A 14,511-nucleotide genomic window follows, 5' to 3' on the forward strand; every position below is an offset into this window, starting at 1 on the left:
TTGTAAAAACAGAACCAGGTCAAAACTATTTTTCATTATTTGAAACTCCATTTCATTTTAAGCTAATTTAGTCCAATTGTCAGAAAATTAAGTACTGTAAATCTGCTTTCCAGTCAGTCAGTCCAGTTTAACACTTATTCGTTTCCCATGAATGACATCGCATATGAAGCTAAAGAGTAATAGACACTAAAGAACAGACGGTTCAAAACTCTTCATGAATTGTTTCTCACCTCTCTGGCAAAGTGACCCCTCTGAAGGGAGAGCCTGAATGCATCCACAAGTGTTTCCCACAATGCTATCACACACCTGATAGGCCATGCAGATGTTACTGGGCCAAACATGATCCACCTCACACTTGCACTCATATTCTGTTCCATTCAACCCACACACTGTAAAACAAGGAGATTTATTTATTTGTGCTCAATCTGTGGATTTCTGCTGAAACTAAACTCATCTTAGTATGTGACATGATGAACAGTTCTGTTCTCACCAGTGTTCATGTCGATATCTGTGATATTTGTGCTGCTGCTCAGAGTCAAAGGCAGGCTGATATTTCTGACAATATTTCGTAAGTTGTCCACCAGGAACAAGTCAAAGAATCTCACATCAATGTCAATCAAGTAGTCAGATAAAAGAACTGGAGAAAAACAAAAAAACAAAAAAAGCAGGTAAACAGAAATCTTTGCCAACAACAACTATATGAAACAACGCTATTATTAAAACACAATAACATAAAAGTAAGAAAACAGAAAGTAATACTTAAAGGAGAAATAAGTGATGTTGCAGAATGGTGTCATCGTCTCACCTTGGCAGAACTGTCCATCAGCTGGAAGGCCATTGATACATGTGCATGAACCATTAATGATGACATCACAGGCATCATATGCATGACACGTGTCATTTGGCCAAACAAACAGACCCTCACATTTACACTGATACCGCGTTTCATTCAAAGAACACACTGGAGAGCAGAAGAAGAGTCCAAACATCACATATCTTCATTAATGGAAGTATTCATGATGTATAATTTTAGATAAACAGCATCACAAAGCAGAAACAGAGATCATACCAGTAGTGATGTTGATTTCTGTAATGTTAGTGCTGTCACTGATTGTGTAGGGCAAACTGAAGTTCATAAGAATAGTCCTCAGCTGATCAGTGATCCTACTATCAATGCTGTTGATCTCAATTTCAATCAGATATTCAGTCAGAGGCAAAGACACTGCAGAAATAAAGAAGAAAACTCACAAATGATCAATATTCCATTTACATGTATGATCATAAAGGCATATAACACACAATTATGAACAGACAATGATGTTTGGACCAACATGTTAACGCAACATCTTAAAAAAAAATAATAATAACCTTCTCTATGTATTTAAGCAAGTTTTATCATAGCTGACATTGTAAAGAACAGAAACACATACCATTAAATAGAATGACAGAATGTTACATTATGACTGTTACTTTTATAGAATGTTACATTCTCTTAAAATAAAAAACAACTTATAATAATTTAACAGAAACAATGCATTATAACATTGCTACAAGTTCAAGAGGACATTGCTCCACATACAGGCTTCTAGCCAAAGGCTAATTTACAGCCTTGGTCACAGAAAATTGTAGTTTCTACATACAGCACTTACCATTGCATGGGTTACTGTTGCTGACTGGTTGATTTCGGTCTGTTGCAGTAAACGTACTCAAGCAGGAACAGTTGAAACTCCCAATTGAGTTGTTGCAACGAGAGTTTGGACCACAGACCTCTGGTGACTTTAGACATTCATTCACATCTATATTAAAGGTAAAGATGAAAATAGCATTGTCTACTTTAGTAACAGTTACACAAATTTTAAGATTTGGGTCATGTAAATTAATTTATAGTTTTGCACGTTTTAAATGAAAAAGAGGAGAATGAAAAAGTACAAATGCAGTTGTAAGAAACAGCACTTGTAACCATTAATTAATTGATTATTAAAGCTGTTTGTTTTGTAAAAGTACTAAAACATACTGTTAGATACATTTTGTTCAGGAATCAAAGCATTTTTTTTAAATATGCTAAATTAATTTCCAAAACTACATACAAATCCCATGCAAGAATTTACCTTCACATGTGTTGTTGATGCTGATGGTGAAATTGGAGTTTGCTGTAGTGAAACCATCCAAACATGAGCAATTGTAACTTCCTATTTCATTTGTGCAGTTGGAATATGGACCACAGACAGGCAGACTGAACAGACATTCATCTACATCTATTAGAGAAACAAATGAAATATAATTTACTGAAAGCTCACAGAAGTGTTTACTTAAACTACAAAGACACATCAGCACTGGACAATACATGTTATTACAAAAACAATTAAAATCAAGTTCAGCTGATAATATTTACCATGACAAGAGTTGTTGACGCTCACAGGACTGTCTTTATTAGAGACATTAAATCCATTCCAGCATGAACACATGTAACCCCCAATGCTGTTAGTACAGTCTGAGTATTGACCACACACTGACGCTGCATCTTCACATTCATTGATGTCTGAAAAACAGGAAGATGATACTGCATAAAACAGTGTTTTTGAATTATTAGGAGTTACTGAATAAACTCATACTGGTCATGTTACTAAAACTACATTCAGTACAGATGAAATCTAATGGGATTTCTCACCTCTCTGGCAAAGTGACCCCTCTGAAGGGAGAGCCTGAATGCATCCACAAGTGCTTCCCACAATGCTATCACACACCTGATAGGCCTTGCAGGTGTTACTGGGCCAAACATGATCCACCTCACACTTGCACTCATATTCTGTTCCATTTAACCCACACACTGTAAAACACGGAGATTTATTTATTTGTGCTCAATCTGTGGATTTCAGCTGAAACTAAACTCATCTTAGTATGTGACATGATGAACAGTTCTGTTCTCACCAGTGTTCATGTCGATATCTGTGATATTTGTGTTGCTGCTCAGAGTCAAAGGCAGGCTGATATTTCTTACAATATTTCGTAAGTTGTCCACCAGGACCAAGTCAAAGAATCTCACATCAATGTCAATCAAGTAGTCAGATAAAAGAACTGGAGGAAAAAAACAAACAACACAAGCAGGTAAACAGAAATCTTTCCCAACAAAAACTATATAAAACAACTGTTTTATATTATATGCTATTATTAAAACACAAAACCTTAAAAATAAGAAAACAGAAAGTAATACTTAAAGGAGAAATAAGTGATGTTGCAGAATGATGTCATCCTCTCACCTTGGCAGAACTGTCCATCAGCTGGAAGGCCATTGATACATGTGCATGAACCATTAGTGATGACATCACAGGCATCATATGCATGACACGTGTCATTTGGCCAAACAAACAGACCCTCACATTTACACTGATACCGCGTTTCATTCAAAGAACACACTGGAGAGCAGAAGAAGAGTCCAAACATCACATATCTTCATTTATAGAAGTATTCATGATGTATAATTTTAGATAAACAGCATCACAAAGCAGAAACAGAGATCATACCAGTAGTGATGTTGATTTCTGTAATGTTAGTGCTGTCACTGATTGTGTAGGGCAAACTGAAATTCATCAGAAGAGTCCTCAGCTGATCAGTGATCCTACTATCAATGCTGTTGATCTCAATTTCAATCAGATATTCAGTCAGAGGAAGAGACACTGAAGAAAAAGAGAAGAAAATCCACAAATGATCAGTAATCATTTTATATGCATAATAATCAAAGTGAACAACACAAAATTATGAATAGATAATGATGTTTGGACAACCAGGATTTATCACAATTATTTAAAAAACACATTTATGCATTTAAGAACCTTGTATCGTAGTTGAAAATGTAAAGAGTAGAAATACACACAATACCATATAATAGAATGAATTGTTATTTTGTTTCACATTCTCTTAACATATAAATCAAATTTATAATAATTTATCCGTGACAATGCAGTATACCATTGTGACAAGTTCAAGCAGACAATGCTAGCAAAGGCTAATTTTAAGCCTCAGTAACACTGAGATGCATTATCTACATACTTACCATTGCATGGGTTACTGTTGCTGACTGGTTGATTTCGGTCTGTTACAGTAAACGCACTCAAGCAGGAACAGTTGAAACTCCCAATTGAGTTGATGCAATGAGAGTTTGGACCACAGACCTCTGATGACTTTAGACATTCATTCACATCTTTATTAAGGGAAGAGATGAAAAAATTATTATCAATTTTAGTAACAATTATGCAGATATTAGGATTTGAGCCATGTAAATTAATTTATAAAAAAAAATAAAGAATAAATAATAGCACAAATGCAGTTGTAGGAAACAACACTTGTTGTAATCATCAATTGATTAATTGATTATTAAAGCTGTTCAATTTAACAGGTAATAAATATTCAGTTGAATACATTTGATTAAAGTATCAAAACTATTTTAAAAATATGCAAAGTTATTTTCCAAATCTACAAAATCACATGCAGGAACCTACCTTCACATGTGTTGTTGATGCTGATGGTGAAATTTGAGTTTTCTGCAGTGAAACCATCCAAACATGAGCAATTGTAACTTCCTATTTCATTTGTGCAGTTGGAATATGGACCACAGACCGGTGGACTGAACAGACATTCATCTACATCTATTAGACAAACAAATGAAAAATTATATACCTAAACCTCACAAAAGTGTTTGCAAAAACTGCAAAGACAGAGCAGCACAGGACAATAAATTTTTCATTCATTCATTTTCTTGTCGGCTTAGTCCCTTTATTAATCTGGGGTCGCCACAGCAGAATGAACCGCCAACTTATCCAGCAAGTTTTTACGCAGCAAATGCTATTCCAGCCGCAACCCATCTCAGGGAAACACACACACACACACATTCACACACACACACACATTCACACACACACTCACACTACGGACAATTTAGCCTACCCAATTCACCTGTACCGCATGTCTTTGGACTGTGGGGGAAACCGGAGCACCCGGAGGAAACCCACACGAAGGCAGGGAGAACATGCAAACTCCACACAGAAACGCCAACTGAGCCGAGGTTCGAACCAGCGACCTTCTTGCTGTGAGGCGACAGCACTACCTACTGCGCCACTGCCTCGCCCCACAATACATTTTATAACACAAAAATAGAAATCAAATTCAGCTAATAATATTTACCATGACAAGAGTTGTTGACGCTCACAGGACTGTCTTTATTAGAGACATTAAATCCATTCCAGCATGAACACATGTAACCACCAATCCTGTTAGTACAGTCTGAGTATTGACCACACACTGACGCTGCATCTTCACATTCATTGATGTCTGAAAAACAGGAAGATGATACTGCATAAAACAGTTTTTCTGAACTATCAGGAGTTACTGAATAAACTCATACTGGTCATGTTACTAAAACTACATTCAGTACAGATGAACTATAATGGGATTTCTCACCTTTCTGGCAAAGTGACCCCTCTGAAGGGAGAGCCTGAATGCATCCACAAGTGTTTCCCACAATGCTATCACACACCTGATAGGCCATGCAGGTGTTACTGGGCCAAACATGATCCACCTCACACTTGCACTCATATTCTGTTCCATTAAACCCACACACTGTAAAACAAGGAGATTTATTTATTTGTGCTCAATATGTGGATTTCTGCTAAAACTAGACTCATCTTAGAATGTGACATGATAAACAGTTCTGTTCTTACCAGTATTCATGTCGATATCTGTGATATTTGTGCTGCTGCTCAGAGTCGAAGGCAGGCTGATATTTCTGACAAAATTTCGTAAGTAGTCCACCAGGACCAAGTCAAAGAATCTTACATCAATGTCAATCACATAGTCAAAAGGAAGGACTGCGAGAAAAAAACAAAACAAAAGCAGATAAACAGAAATCTATGCAAACAAAAACGAGTACAAAAACTGTATAAAACAACAATAATATTAAAACACATTAACATAGAAGTAAGCAAACAGAAAGAAATACTTAAAGGAGAAATGAGTGATGTTGCAGAATGATGTCATCATCTCACCTTGGCAGAACTGTCCATCAGCTGGAAGGCCATTGATACATGTACATGAACCATTAGTGATGACATCACAGGCATCATATGCATGACACGTGTCATTTGGCCAAACAAACAGACCCTCACATTTACACTGATACCGCGTTTCATTCAAAGAACACACTGGAGAACAGAAGCAGAGTCCAAACATCACATATCTTCATTAATGGAAGTATTCATGATGTATAATTTTAGATAAACAGCATCACAAAGCAGAAACAGAGATCATACCAGTAGTGATGTTGATTTCTGTAATGTTAGTGCTGTCACTGATTGTGTAGGGCAAACTGAAATTAATCAGAAGAGTCCTCAGCTGATCAGTGATCCTACTATCAATGCTGTTGATCTCAATTTCAATTAGATATTCAGTCAGAGGCAGAGACACTGTAGAAAGAGAGAAGAAAAAACATCCTGAAATTATGACTGCTTTAAAAAATAACTAATTCAGTCAGAGGTAGAGACACTGTAGCAAAAAGAGAAGAAAATCCACAAATGATCAATATTCCTTTCCATGCATGATATTCAAAATTAACTGCACAATACTATAAACAGACAATGATGTTTGGACCAACAGGATTTGACACAATTACGAAAAAAAACCAAAAAAAAAAAACACCTCCATGTTTTTAAACAACTCTCAGCATAGCTAAAAATCTAAAAAGCAAAAACACACACAATGCAATATAATAGAATGAATTGTCATTTTGTTTCACATTCTTTTAAAATAAAAATCCAATTCATAATAATTCAACCTGGACAATGTAGTATAACATTGTCTCAAGTTCAAGAAGACAATGCTCCACATAACGGCTTCAAGAAAAAGGCTAATATACAGCCTCAGTCACACTGAGATACATTTAATACATACAACATTTAATACATACAGCCCTTACCATTGCATGGGTTACTGTTGCTGACTGGTTGATTTCGGTCTGTTACAGTAAACGCAGTCAAGCAGGAACAGTTGAAACTCCCAATTGAGTTGTTGCAATGAGAGTTTGGACCACAGACCTCTGATGACTTTAGACATTCATTCACATCTTTATTATAAGAGGAGTTGGAAAATTATAAAAAAAAAAAGTACAAACTCAGTTGTAAGAAACAACACTTGCTGAAATCATTAATTAAATAATTATTAAAGCTGTTATTTTTAACAGACAATGCAAATAGAGTTGAAAACAGTTTCTAAATGAATCAAAACCATTTAAAAAATATGAAAAATTAGTTTCCAAAACTACAAAATCACATGCAAGAATTTACCTTCACATGTGTTGTTGATGCTGATATAGAGACTTGAGTTTATTGCAGTAAAACCATCCAAACATGAGCAATTATAACTTCCTATTTCATTTGTGCAGTTGGAATATGGACCACAGACAGATGGACTGAACAGACATTCATCAATATCTATTAGAGAAACAAATGAAAAAAATGATGTACTAAAAGCTTACAGTAGTAATTACACAATATGTAAAGACAAAGCAGCACTGGACAATACATTTTAAAACATGTAAATCTAAATCAAAGTCAACTGATAATATTTACCACGACAAGAGTTGTTGACGCTCACAGGACTGTCTTCATTAGAGACATTAAATCCATTCCAGCATGAACACATGTAACCACCAATCCTGTTAGTACAGTCTGAGTATTGACCACACACTGACGCTGCATCTTCACATTCATTGATGTCTGAAAAACAGGAAGATGATACTGCATAAAACAGTGTTTCTGAACTATCAGGAGTTACTGAATAAACTCATACTGGTCATGTTACTAAAACTACATTCAGTACAGATGAAATCTAATGGGATTTCTCACCTCTCTGGCAAAGTGACCCCTCTGAAGGGAGAGCCTGAATGCATCCACAAGTGCTTCCCACAATGCTATCACACACCTGATAGGCCTTGCAGGTGTTACTGGGCCAAACATGATCCACCTCACACTTGCACTCATATTCTGTTCCATTCAATCCACACACTGTAGTAGAAAGATAAACAGGATACATTCATTAGTATCAATTAAAAAGGTGAAATGACAAGATAAGTTACACAAATGAATAATTTTAAAGAAACTGTTTTAATGTGGGTTGATGTGACAGCTTCATGTTCTCACCAGTAGTGATGTCGATATCTGTGATATTTGTGCTGCTGCTCAGAGTCAAAGGCAGACTGATATTTGTAAAGAGATGTCGCAAGTATTCCACCAGGAACACGTCAAAGGAGCTCACATCAAAATCAATCACGTAGTCAGAAGGCAGATCTACAACGATAATCAAAGGCATTTGAGCAGAATAAAAAGTGAAACAATGTACTCTTAATCTAAAAAAAAAAAAAAGAAAAAGAAAAAACAGGTTTTTCTTGATGTCACTGCTGCCTTGACTTCTAGAACATTTTTGTGATGCAACAAAGATCAACCGATATAGATTCATATTATTTTTATAGTCATATACAATTACTGATATGCTGAAATGTAATTTGTGCAATTTTCACTGACCCCCATAATAACTGGATGATTATCAGATTAAAATATAAATATAATATCAAGAAAATTTGTTATTTTTTCTGTTACATACAGTATGTATGCTTTTATATGTCATACAAATTGTCTTTTTTGTTTAAACATATCAAGTTTATTGAACAATATCGTTGCCTTTGGGAGTGATGAATGCAATTGCTGACCTTCTTTTAACTGGCAGAACTGTCCATCAGCTGGAAGGCCATTGATACATGTACATGAACCATTAGTGATGACATCACAGGCATCGTATGCGTGACACGTTTCATTTGGCCAAACATACAGACCCTTACATTTACACTGATGCTGCGTTTCATTCAAAGAACACACTGGAGAGCAGAAGAAGAGTCCAAACATCACATATCGTCATTTTTGGAAGTACTCATGATGTATAATTTTATAAAAACATAATCGCAAAGCAGAAACAGAGATCATACCAGTAGTGATGTTGATTTCTGTAATGTTAGTGCTGTCACTGATTGGGTGGGGCAAACTGAAATTCATCAGATAGTTTGTAAGCTGATCAATGACGGCAGTATTCCCAGCATTTATCTGGATTTCAGTTATATATTCAATCGAAACTGGAGTCACTGTAAGAAAGACATAAGAGTTATAAATATTTACTCTTCGTTTAATCCGCATGAAATTACTGCAGTGATCTGAACACTGAGATTGACAACAGACATTTGTATGTACCTGTTGGTGGTTGTGCACATGCTGTGGTATCTTTTAGAAAAATAAGAGAATAGATTAGAATAAAGTACTTCTACCCAGTTCACGTCCGGTAACTGACCCACAACCCTTCTTTATGACTACAAACATGAACTGCGTTAAATTCTTACTTGTAATCTCGTTGGCTGTTTGACAGAACTGTCTGTCACTTGGAATAGCACTGATGCAGCTGCATGTGTTGTTAATGATGATGTCACAGCTCCCATATTCTTTGCACTTTTCACATGGCCAGAAATACTGATCCTCACAGACGCACTTATATCCACCGTCACTGAAATTGCACACTAAAAAAAGAAATTGTATATGTAAATACCCAGCAAGCATTTGTTTGTGTTTAAAAGAAAAATAATAGACATCTAAACGTATATATATTTCTTGGTTAAGTAAATCTTTACAAACTAATTTTGCGAGGAGCATGTGATATGATTGATCGCGTAATCAGCAATAATCCAATCAGATTGATTCAAGTTTTAAATAAATAGACCAATTTCGCCGTACTACCTAGGACTGTGCAATTAATCAAAAATTCGGTTATGATTTCGGCTTCTAATGATTATGAAAAAGATAAAACGATTATTGCATCATTTACCACCCCCTTTACAGTCGTACACAATTGTTGCTCTGCAAAGCTCAGTTTCACATGAACATTACTGAAAGCATGTACTGTAATGTAGCTTTTGTAGCATGGGATGCGCATCATTTACTGATGTTTATCCGAATCCTTCATGTTTTTAAAAGCGCGAATGAGACCGCATGCTGTTGTGTGTGCGCGCGCTCAGCCTCTGAGATGAGCAGAGCACACGCATCTAAAGTCATCTTAATGTAAGCGTTTTAATGGCCAAATAGGTGTTAAAACGCAGTGTTTAGTGGTTATTCATTATAACCCTCATTTGAGTAACAAACAAACGAGTTGAGAATCAAAATACATGTGAAAGAGAAACCATTTTGCAGAACTGCACTGCTCTTAAAGCAACCTTGAGCAATATTCCTGCTGCCGACTATTTTTATTATTAATCAAACAACAAAAGGAGAAAATCCCTGACTGCTCTTGACTGAAGGACTTTTGTAGCTATAATTAAAGTTTTAACCTTACAGTTTATTTCATATTTTTATTCTATTGTATTTGTTTCTCTTTCCTTATTTACAGGAGGAAAATAACTGTATGTATACAGTTGAAGTCAGAATTATTCGCCCTCCTGAATTATTAGTGAACGTCTTCCCCTCAACTTCTGTTTAATGGAAAGAAGTTTTTTTTTCAACCCATTTCTGAACATAATAGTTTTATTAACTCATTTCAAATAACTGATTTATTTTATATTTGTTATGATGACAGCACATAACATTTTACCCGATATTTTTCAAAATACAAGCATTCAGATTAAAGTGCGATTTAAAGGCTTAATTAATGTAATTAGGCAAGTCATTGTATAACAGTAGTTTATTCTGCAGACAATCACTAAATATATTTCTTAAGGGGGCTAATAATGTTGACATTATAATAGGTTTTAAAATATTTTAACCTGCTTTTATTCTAGCCAAAGTAAAATAAATTAGCCTTTCTTCAGAAAAAAAAATTAAATAAATTATAGGAAATACTGTGAAAAATTCCTTGCTCTGTTAAACATCATTTGGGAAATATTTATAAAAAAAATTCAGGAGGTAAATAATTTGGACTTCAACTAATAATCGATTTGAATAAACGTGACTACAATTATCACCAAAACAATCATGATTATGATTTTTCCCATAATCAAGCAGCCCTACTACTACCCTATCTTTGTTTTGGAAGAATCGCCCTTTCCTCCCCATCTCCTCCTTTTCTTCCCTTTACCAGGGAGAGCTCTCGAAACCTACTTGGTCTCGGACCCTCTTATATGCTTACTGACCAGCTGGGAGCCCTGGGCTCAATCATCTCCGAGCTCAGGATTCTCTCCGGGGACAGCATGCCAAACCTGCTATTAGCGTCAAACATATCTAAGCGTGAACTGTTGAAAATAATGCTACATTTGTGGAGTAAGTAAAAATCTAATAGACATCTAACAATATTCCAAAAATAGACTAGTTTTCAATTAGACAGAAATGTCTAATATGTCTATTTTTGTTATATGTCTATTAGATTTTCATGGACAGCCCATAATAAAAAATTGCCTTGTTTTAGCTGAGATGTCAACATTTAGATGTGTATTAGGTGAGGATTATTTATAGGATTATTTATAAACTAATTTCGAGAGGATCACATGCTTATGATTGACCACAGCTGGTCCTGCATTGGCTAACACATGATTTACCAATCAGATGGTTTCTGACATACTACAAATAACCAAAGTTTTGATCACCTTTGTCTTGAAGAATCCCTCCCCCCCCTCCCACTTCTACTATTTCTCCCTTTTTTTGGATAGGGTGACACGGCGGCCCAGTTATTAACACTGTTGCCTCACAGCAAAAATGACACTGGTTTAAGTCCTTACTAGGCCAGTAGATGTTTCTGTGTGAATTTTACATGTCCTCACTGTGCTCACATGGATTTCCCCCAGGTTTCCTGGATTTCTCCCACAGTCCAAAGACATGCGGCATAATTGAATTGACCAAACGAAATTGGCACCATAGATGAGCTCCTAGTCAGAAGTGAATATCTCTATAGCAATCCCTATAATTTGTCATTAGACATAAACAAGCCAGGGGAGTTATCGAGATCTACCTGAGCCCAAACTCCTCTCTCATCCTGCAAACGAGAGGGAACCCCGGGCTGGAGGATCTTTTAAGCACAGGGCTCTCTCCCGGGACAGCATGCCAAACACGCTTTATAATCAATCATCAGCTATGTGTGAACTCTTGAAACATGTTTAAAACACAAAATTGACTCGCAAGTATGAGAACGTTTTTAACCAATCGCTGTTATTGTTTTTGTGTTTGCAGGGTCCTATGATGTGCTTTACCTGTTGTGATGTCCACATTTAATACTTCAACCAATTCATCCAACTGCAGTGGAAATGCAGTGTTCTGCAGATATCGCCTCATCTCATCAATCACTGAGATACTTGTCGATTCCATCTCAATTTCAAACAGGAAGTCTGTGAAGGGTAATTCTGTGAAAATAAAAAAAAAGAGTAAACATTTTGTACTTTTTTATTACAACATATACAGATAAGTGTAAAATTATTAACCCTCTTAATAAATTTGTATTCTTTTTTAAATATTTCCGAGGTGATGTTTAACAGAGATTTTTCACAATATTGCCTACAATATGTCTTCTTCGGGACAAAGTCTTATTCCTTCTAATGTGTATTTTATATAGCACATTTATTGTGTATGGCCATACACCCAAAGCGCTTGAATCATGAGGGGGGTCTCTCCACACCACTACCAGTGTGCAGCATCCACATGACAACGGCGCCAGTGCTTCACCAGGCATCAGCTATTGGTGTATTAGAGAGAAAGTGATGGAGCTAATTCAGTGGATGGGAATGATTGGGAGGCCATGATGTGTATGGGCTGATGGAGGGAATTTGGCCAGAACTCTTTACAAGAAGTGCCATGGGATATTTAATGACCGCGGAGAAACACAACATCAGTTTAACGTCTCATCCGAAAGACAGTGCTCACTGACAGTATAGTGTCAGGTTAAGCGCCCCTGGCTGACCTCACTAATATTAGCAACCTAGTGGTTCCCATGTGGTCTCCAATCCAGGTGCTGACCAGGCTCAGGCCTGCTTAGCCTCTGTGACTGGTCTTAAGCTGCAGAGTGATATGACTGCGACCTTCTCTCCATTTAACAGCACTTGGGAGATACTTTTAAAATAAAATAGAAATTTCACAGGTGGTCGAAACATTTTGTCTTCATCTGTATGCATAGTTATATACAAATACATAAAAAGTAGTATTTATTATTATCCAATATTTTTTGTCAGTTGTAACAAAGGTAGAAACATTGTACACAAAAATGAAAAAACAACAAAATGAAGAAATAAATTAACTTTTTAAGTGCATTTAAAGTTTTTTTCATGACTCTTACCGCTCTTCAGCACACACATCTCTCCATCACCCGGAACACCACCAATACATCCACATGAGCCGACAATGATGTCATCACAGGCCTCGTATGTCTTACAGTTGTTGTAGGACCATGCATAACCATCTTCACATACACACTGGTATTCGGTCACATTTGGCTGGCACACTGATGGATATATAATAGTTATTGCACAGATTGTTTAAACCTTATTAAAGACAAAGAAGTAAGAATGACGTAAATTGTTTTGATCACTGGTTTAACCAGCTCACCTGTAGTAATATTTGCAGCAGTAACCTCAGTATTGTTATCCAATTGAAGAGGAAACGAAATGGAGGCCAGTGACGCTCTGATCTGTTCAATCACCACAGCTTGAGATGCATTTACTTCAATCACCACAATGAACTCTTGCAGTTCTATAGACATGGGGAAAACAATGAGATTTTAATAATCAAGTAGGGCTGTTGAAGAACAAGACAAAAACTGCCTGAAATCAGTGCCAAATAATAATAAGTAAATAAATATTGATTCTTTACGGCTATATTATTACAAAAGAAGTCAAAAAAGAGATTCAGACCTGTGCTTCTTGGCATTCTGTGATGAAGTTGCCCATCTATGTAGTCAAACTGGGAAAGATACAACATGCATTGATTTACTTGTTAATCATGTGAGTTGGTCGTGGCCAATAAATTATACATTTTTCAATAATTCGTTTTTATTCCTAGAAAATGTGAAGACACTTCTAATATCTTTTTTGGAAGTGAATCTAAAAATGTCAGGAATCTGAATGTTTTATGTTCTTACAGTATAAATAAACCATCCCCTACCTGTAAATTAAAACTTGTTTCTGGGATGTCAACTGTTGCCACAACACACACATGACTCAGCAGGACTGACAAGATGATTCCCGCAAAGTACTGTAATATTTGTCCTGTATCTGAAGAATTGAAAAAATGAACACAGAATGTGTATCATGCAAACGGTAAACAAAACAAAAAAATATTCATGAGCACTTATTTTGAAGACAGATGGTCTTGAAAAAGAAATTGAAAGAAAAATAGAATATTTGGACTGTGAAGAAAATAATATCTGTCCCTATATCGGAGCTATATTATATTTAAGGCTGATGTAAACTGTGGCAAAAAGTAGCTACAGTGAGACAAAAATATGCAGATTGTTGTA

At 36.0% G+C, this 14,511-nt stretch overlaps 2 protein-coding genes across 2 annotated transcripts in view; both read right to left on the reverse strand.

Moving 5' to 3' along the window:
• adgrf3b (adhesion G protein-coupled receptor F3b) overlaps window positions 1–14,511 on the reverse strand; it is a 671,400-nt gene that overhangs the window by 170,451 nt on the left and 486,438 nt on the right. The window lies entirely within an intron of this gene.
• The window catches only part of adgrf6 (adhesion G protein-coupled receptor F6), a 180,486-nt gene that overhangs the window by 125,849 nt on the left and 40,126 nt on the right, over window positions 1–14,511 (reverse strand). The window contains exons 3-34 of the mRNA XM_087298451.1: window positions 14,157–14,266; window positions 13,907–13,955; window positions 13,602–13,745; window positions 13,333–13,497; window positions 12,257–12,406; window positions 9,431–9,604; window positions 9,285–9,314; window positions 9,026–9,178; window positions 8,753–8,917; window positions 8,187–8,333; window positions 7,893–8,051; window positions 7,617–7,763; window positions 7,332–7,478; window positions 6,965–7,111; window positions 6,303–6,455; window positions 6,039–6,194; window positions 5,715–5,861; window positions 5,455–5,613; window positions 5,179–5,325; window positions 4,497–4,643; window positions 4,052–4,198; window positions 3,522–3,674; window positions 3,258–3,413; window positions 2,929–3,075; window positions 2,669–2,827; window positions 2,393–2,539; window positions 2,109–2,255; window positions 1,650–1,796; window positions 1,070–1,222; window positions 806–961; window positions 491–637; window positions 231–389 (exon numbers count right to left, since the gene is read on the reverse strand). Coding sequence (XP_087154577.1) covers window positions 231–389; window positions 491–637; window positions 806–961; window positions 1,070–1,222; window positions 1,650–1,796; window positions 2,109–2,255; window positions 2,393–2,539; window positions 2,669–2,827; window positions 2,929–3,075; window positions 3,258–3,413; window positions 3,522–3,674; window positions 4,052–4,198; window positions 4,497–4,643; window positions 5,179–5,325; window positions 5,455–5,613; window positions 5,715–5,861; window positions 6,039–6,194; window positions 6,303–6,455; window positions 6,965–7,111; window positions 7,332–7,478; window positions 7,617–7,763; window positions 7,893–8,051; window positions 8,187–8,333; window positions 8,753–8,917; window positions 9,026–9,178; window positions 9,285–9,314; window positions 9,431–9,604; window positions 12,257–12,406; window positions 13,333–13,497; window positions 13,602–13,745; window positions 13,907–13,955; window positions 14,157–14,266 — 4,614 coding nt within the window. The remainder of the gene's footprint in view (window positions 1–230; window positions 390–490; window positions 638–805; window positions 962–1,069; window positions 1,223–1,649; window positions 1,797–2,108; window positions 2,256–2,392; window positions 2,540–2,668; window positions 2,828–2,928; window positions 3,076–3,257; window positions 3,414–3,521; window positions 3,675–4,051; window positions 4,199–4,496; window positions 4,644–5,178; window positions 5,326–5,454; window positions 5,614–5,714; window positions 5,862–6,038; window positions 6,195–6,302; window positions 6,456–6,964; window positions 7,112–7,331; window positions 7,479–7,616; window positions 7,764–7,892; window positions 8,052–8,186; window positions 8,334–8,752; window positions 8,918–9,025; window positions 9,179–9,284; window positions 9,315–9,430; window positions 9,605–12,256; window positions 12,407–13,332; window positions 13,498–13,601; window positions 13,746–13,906; window positions 13,956–14,156; window positions 14,267–14,511) is intronic.

The sequence above is a fragment of the Danio rerio genome, chromosome 20 (genome assembly GCF_052040795.2).
Source record: "Danio rerio strain M-AB ecotype USA chromosome 20, GRCz13ab, whole genome shotgun sequence".
NCBI classification, from domain to species: Eukaryota; Metazoa; Chordata; class Actinopteri; order Cypriniformes; family Danionidae; genus Danio; species Danio rerio.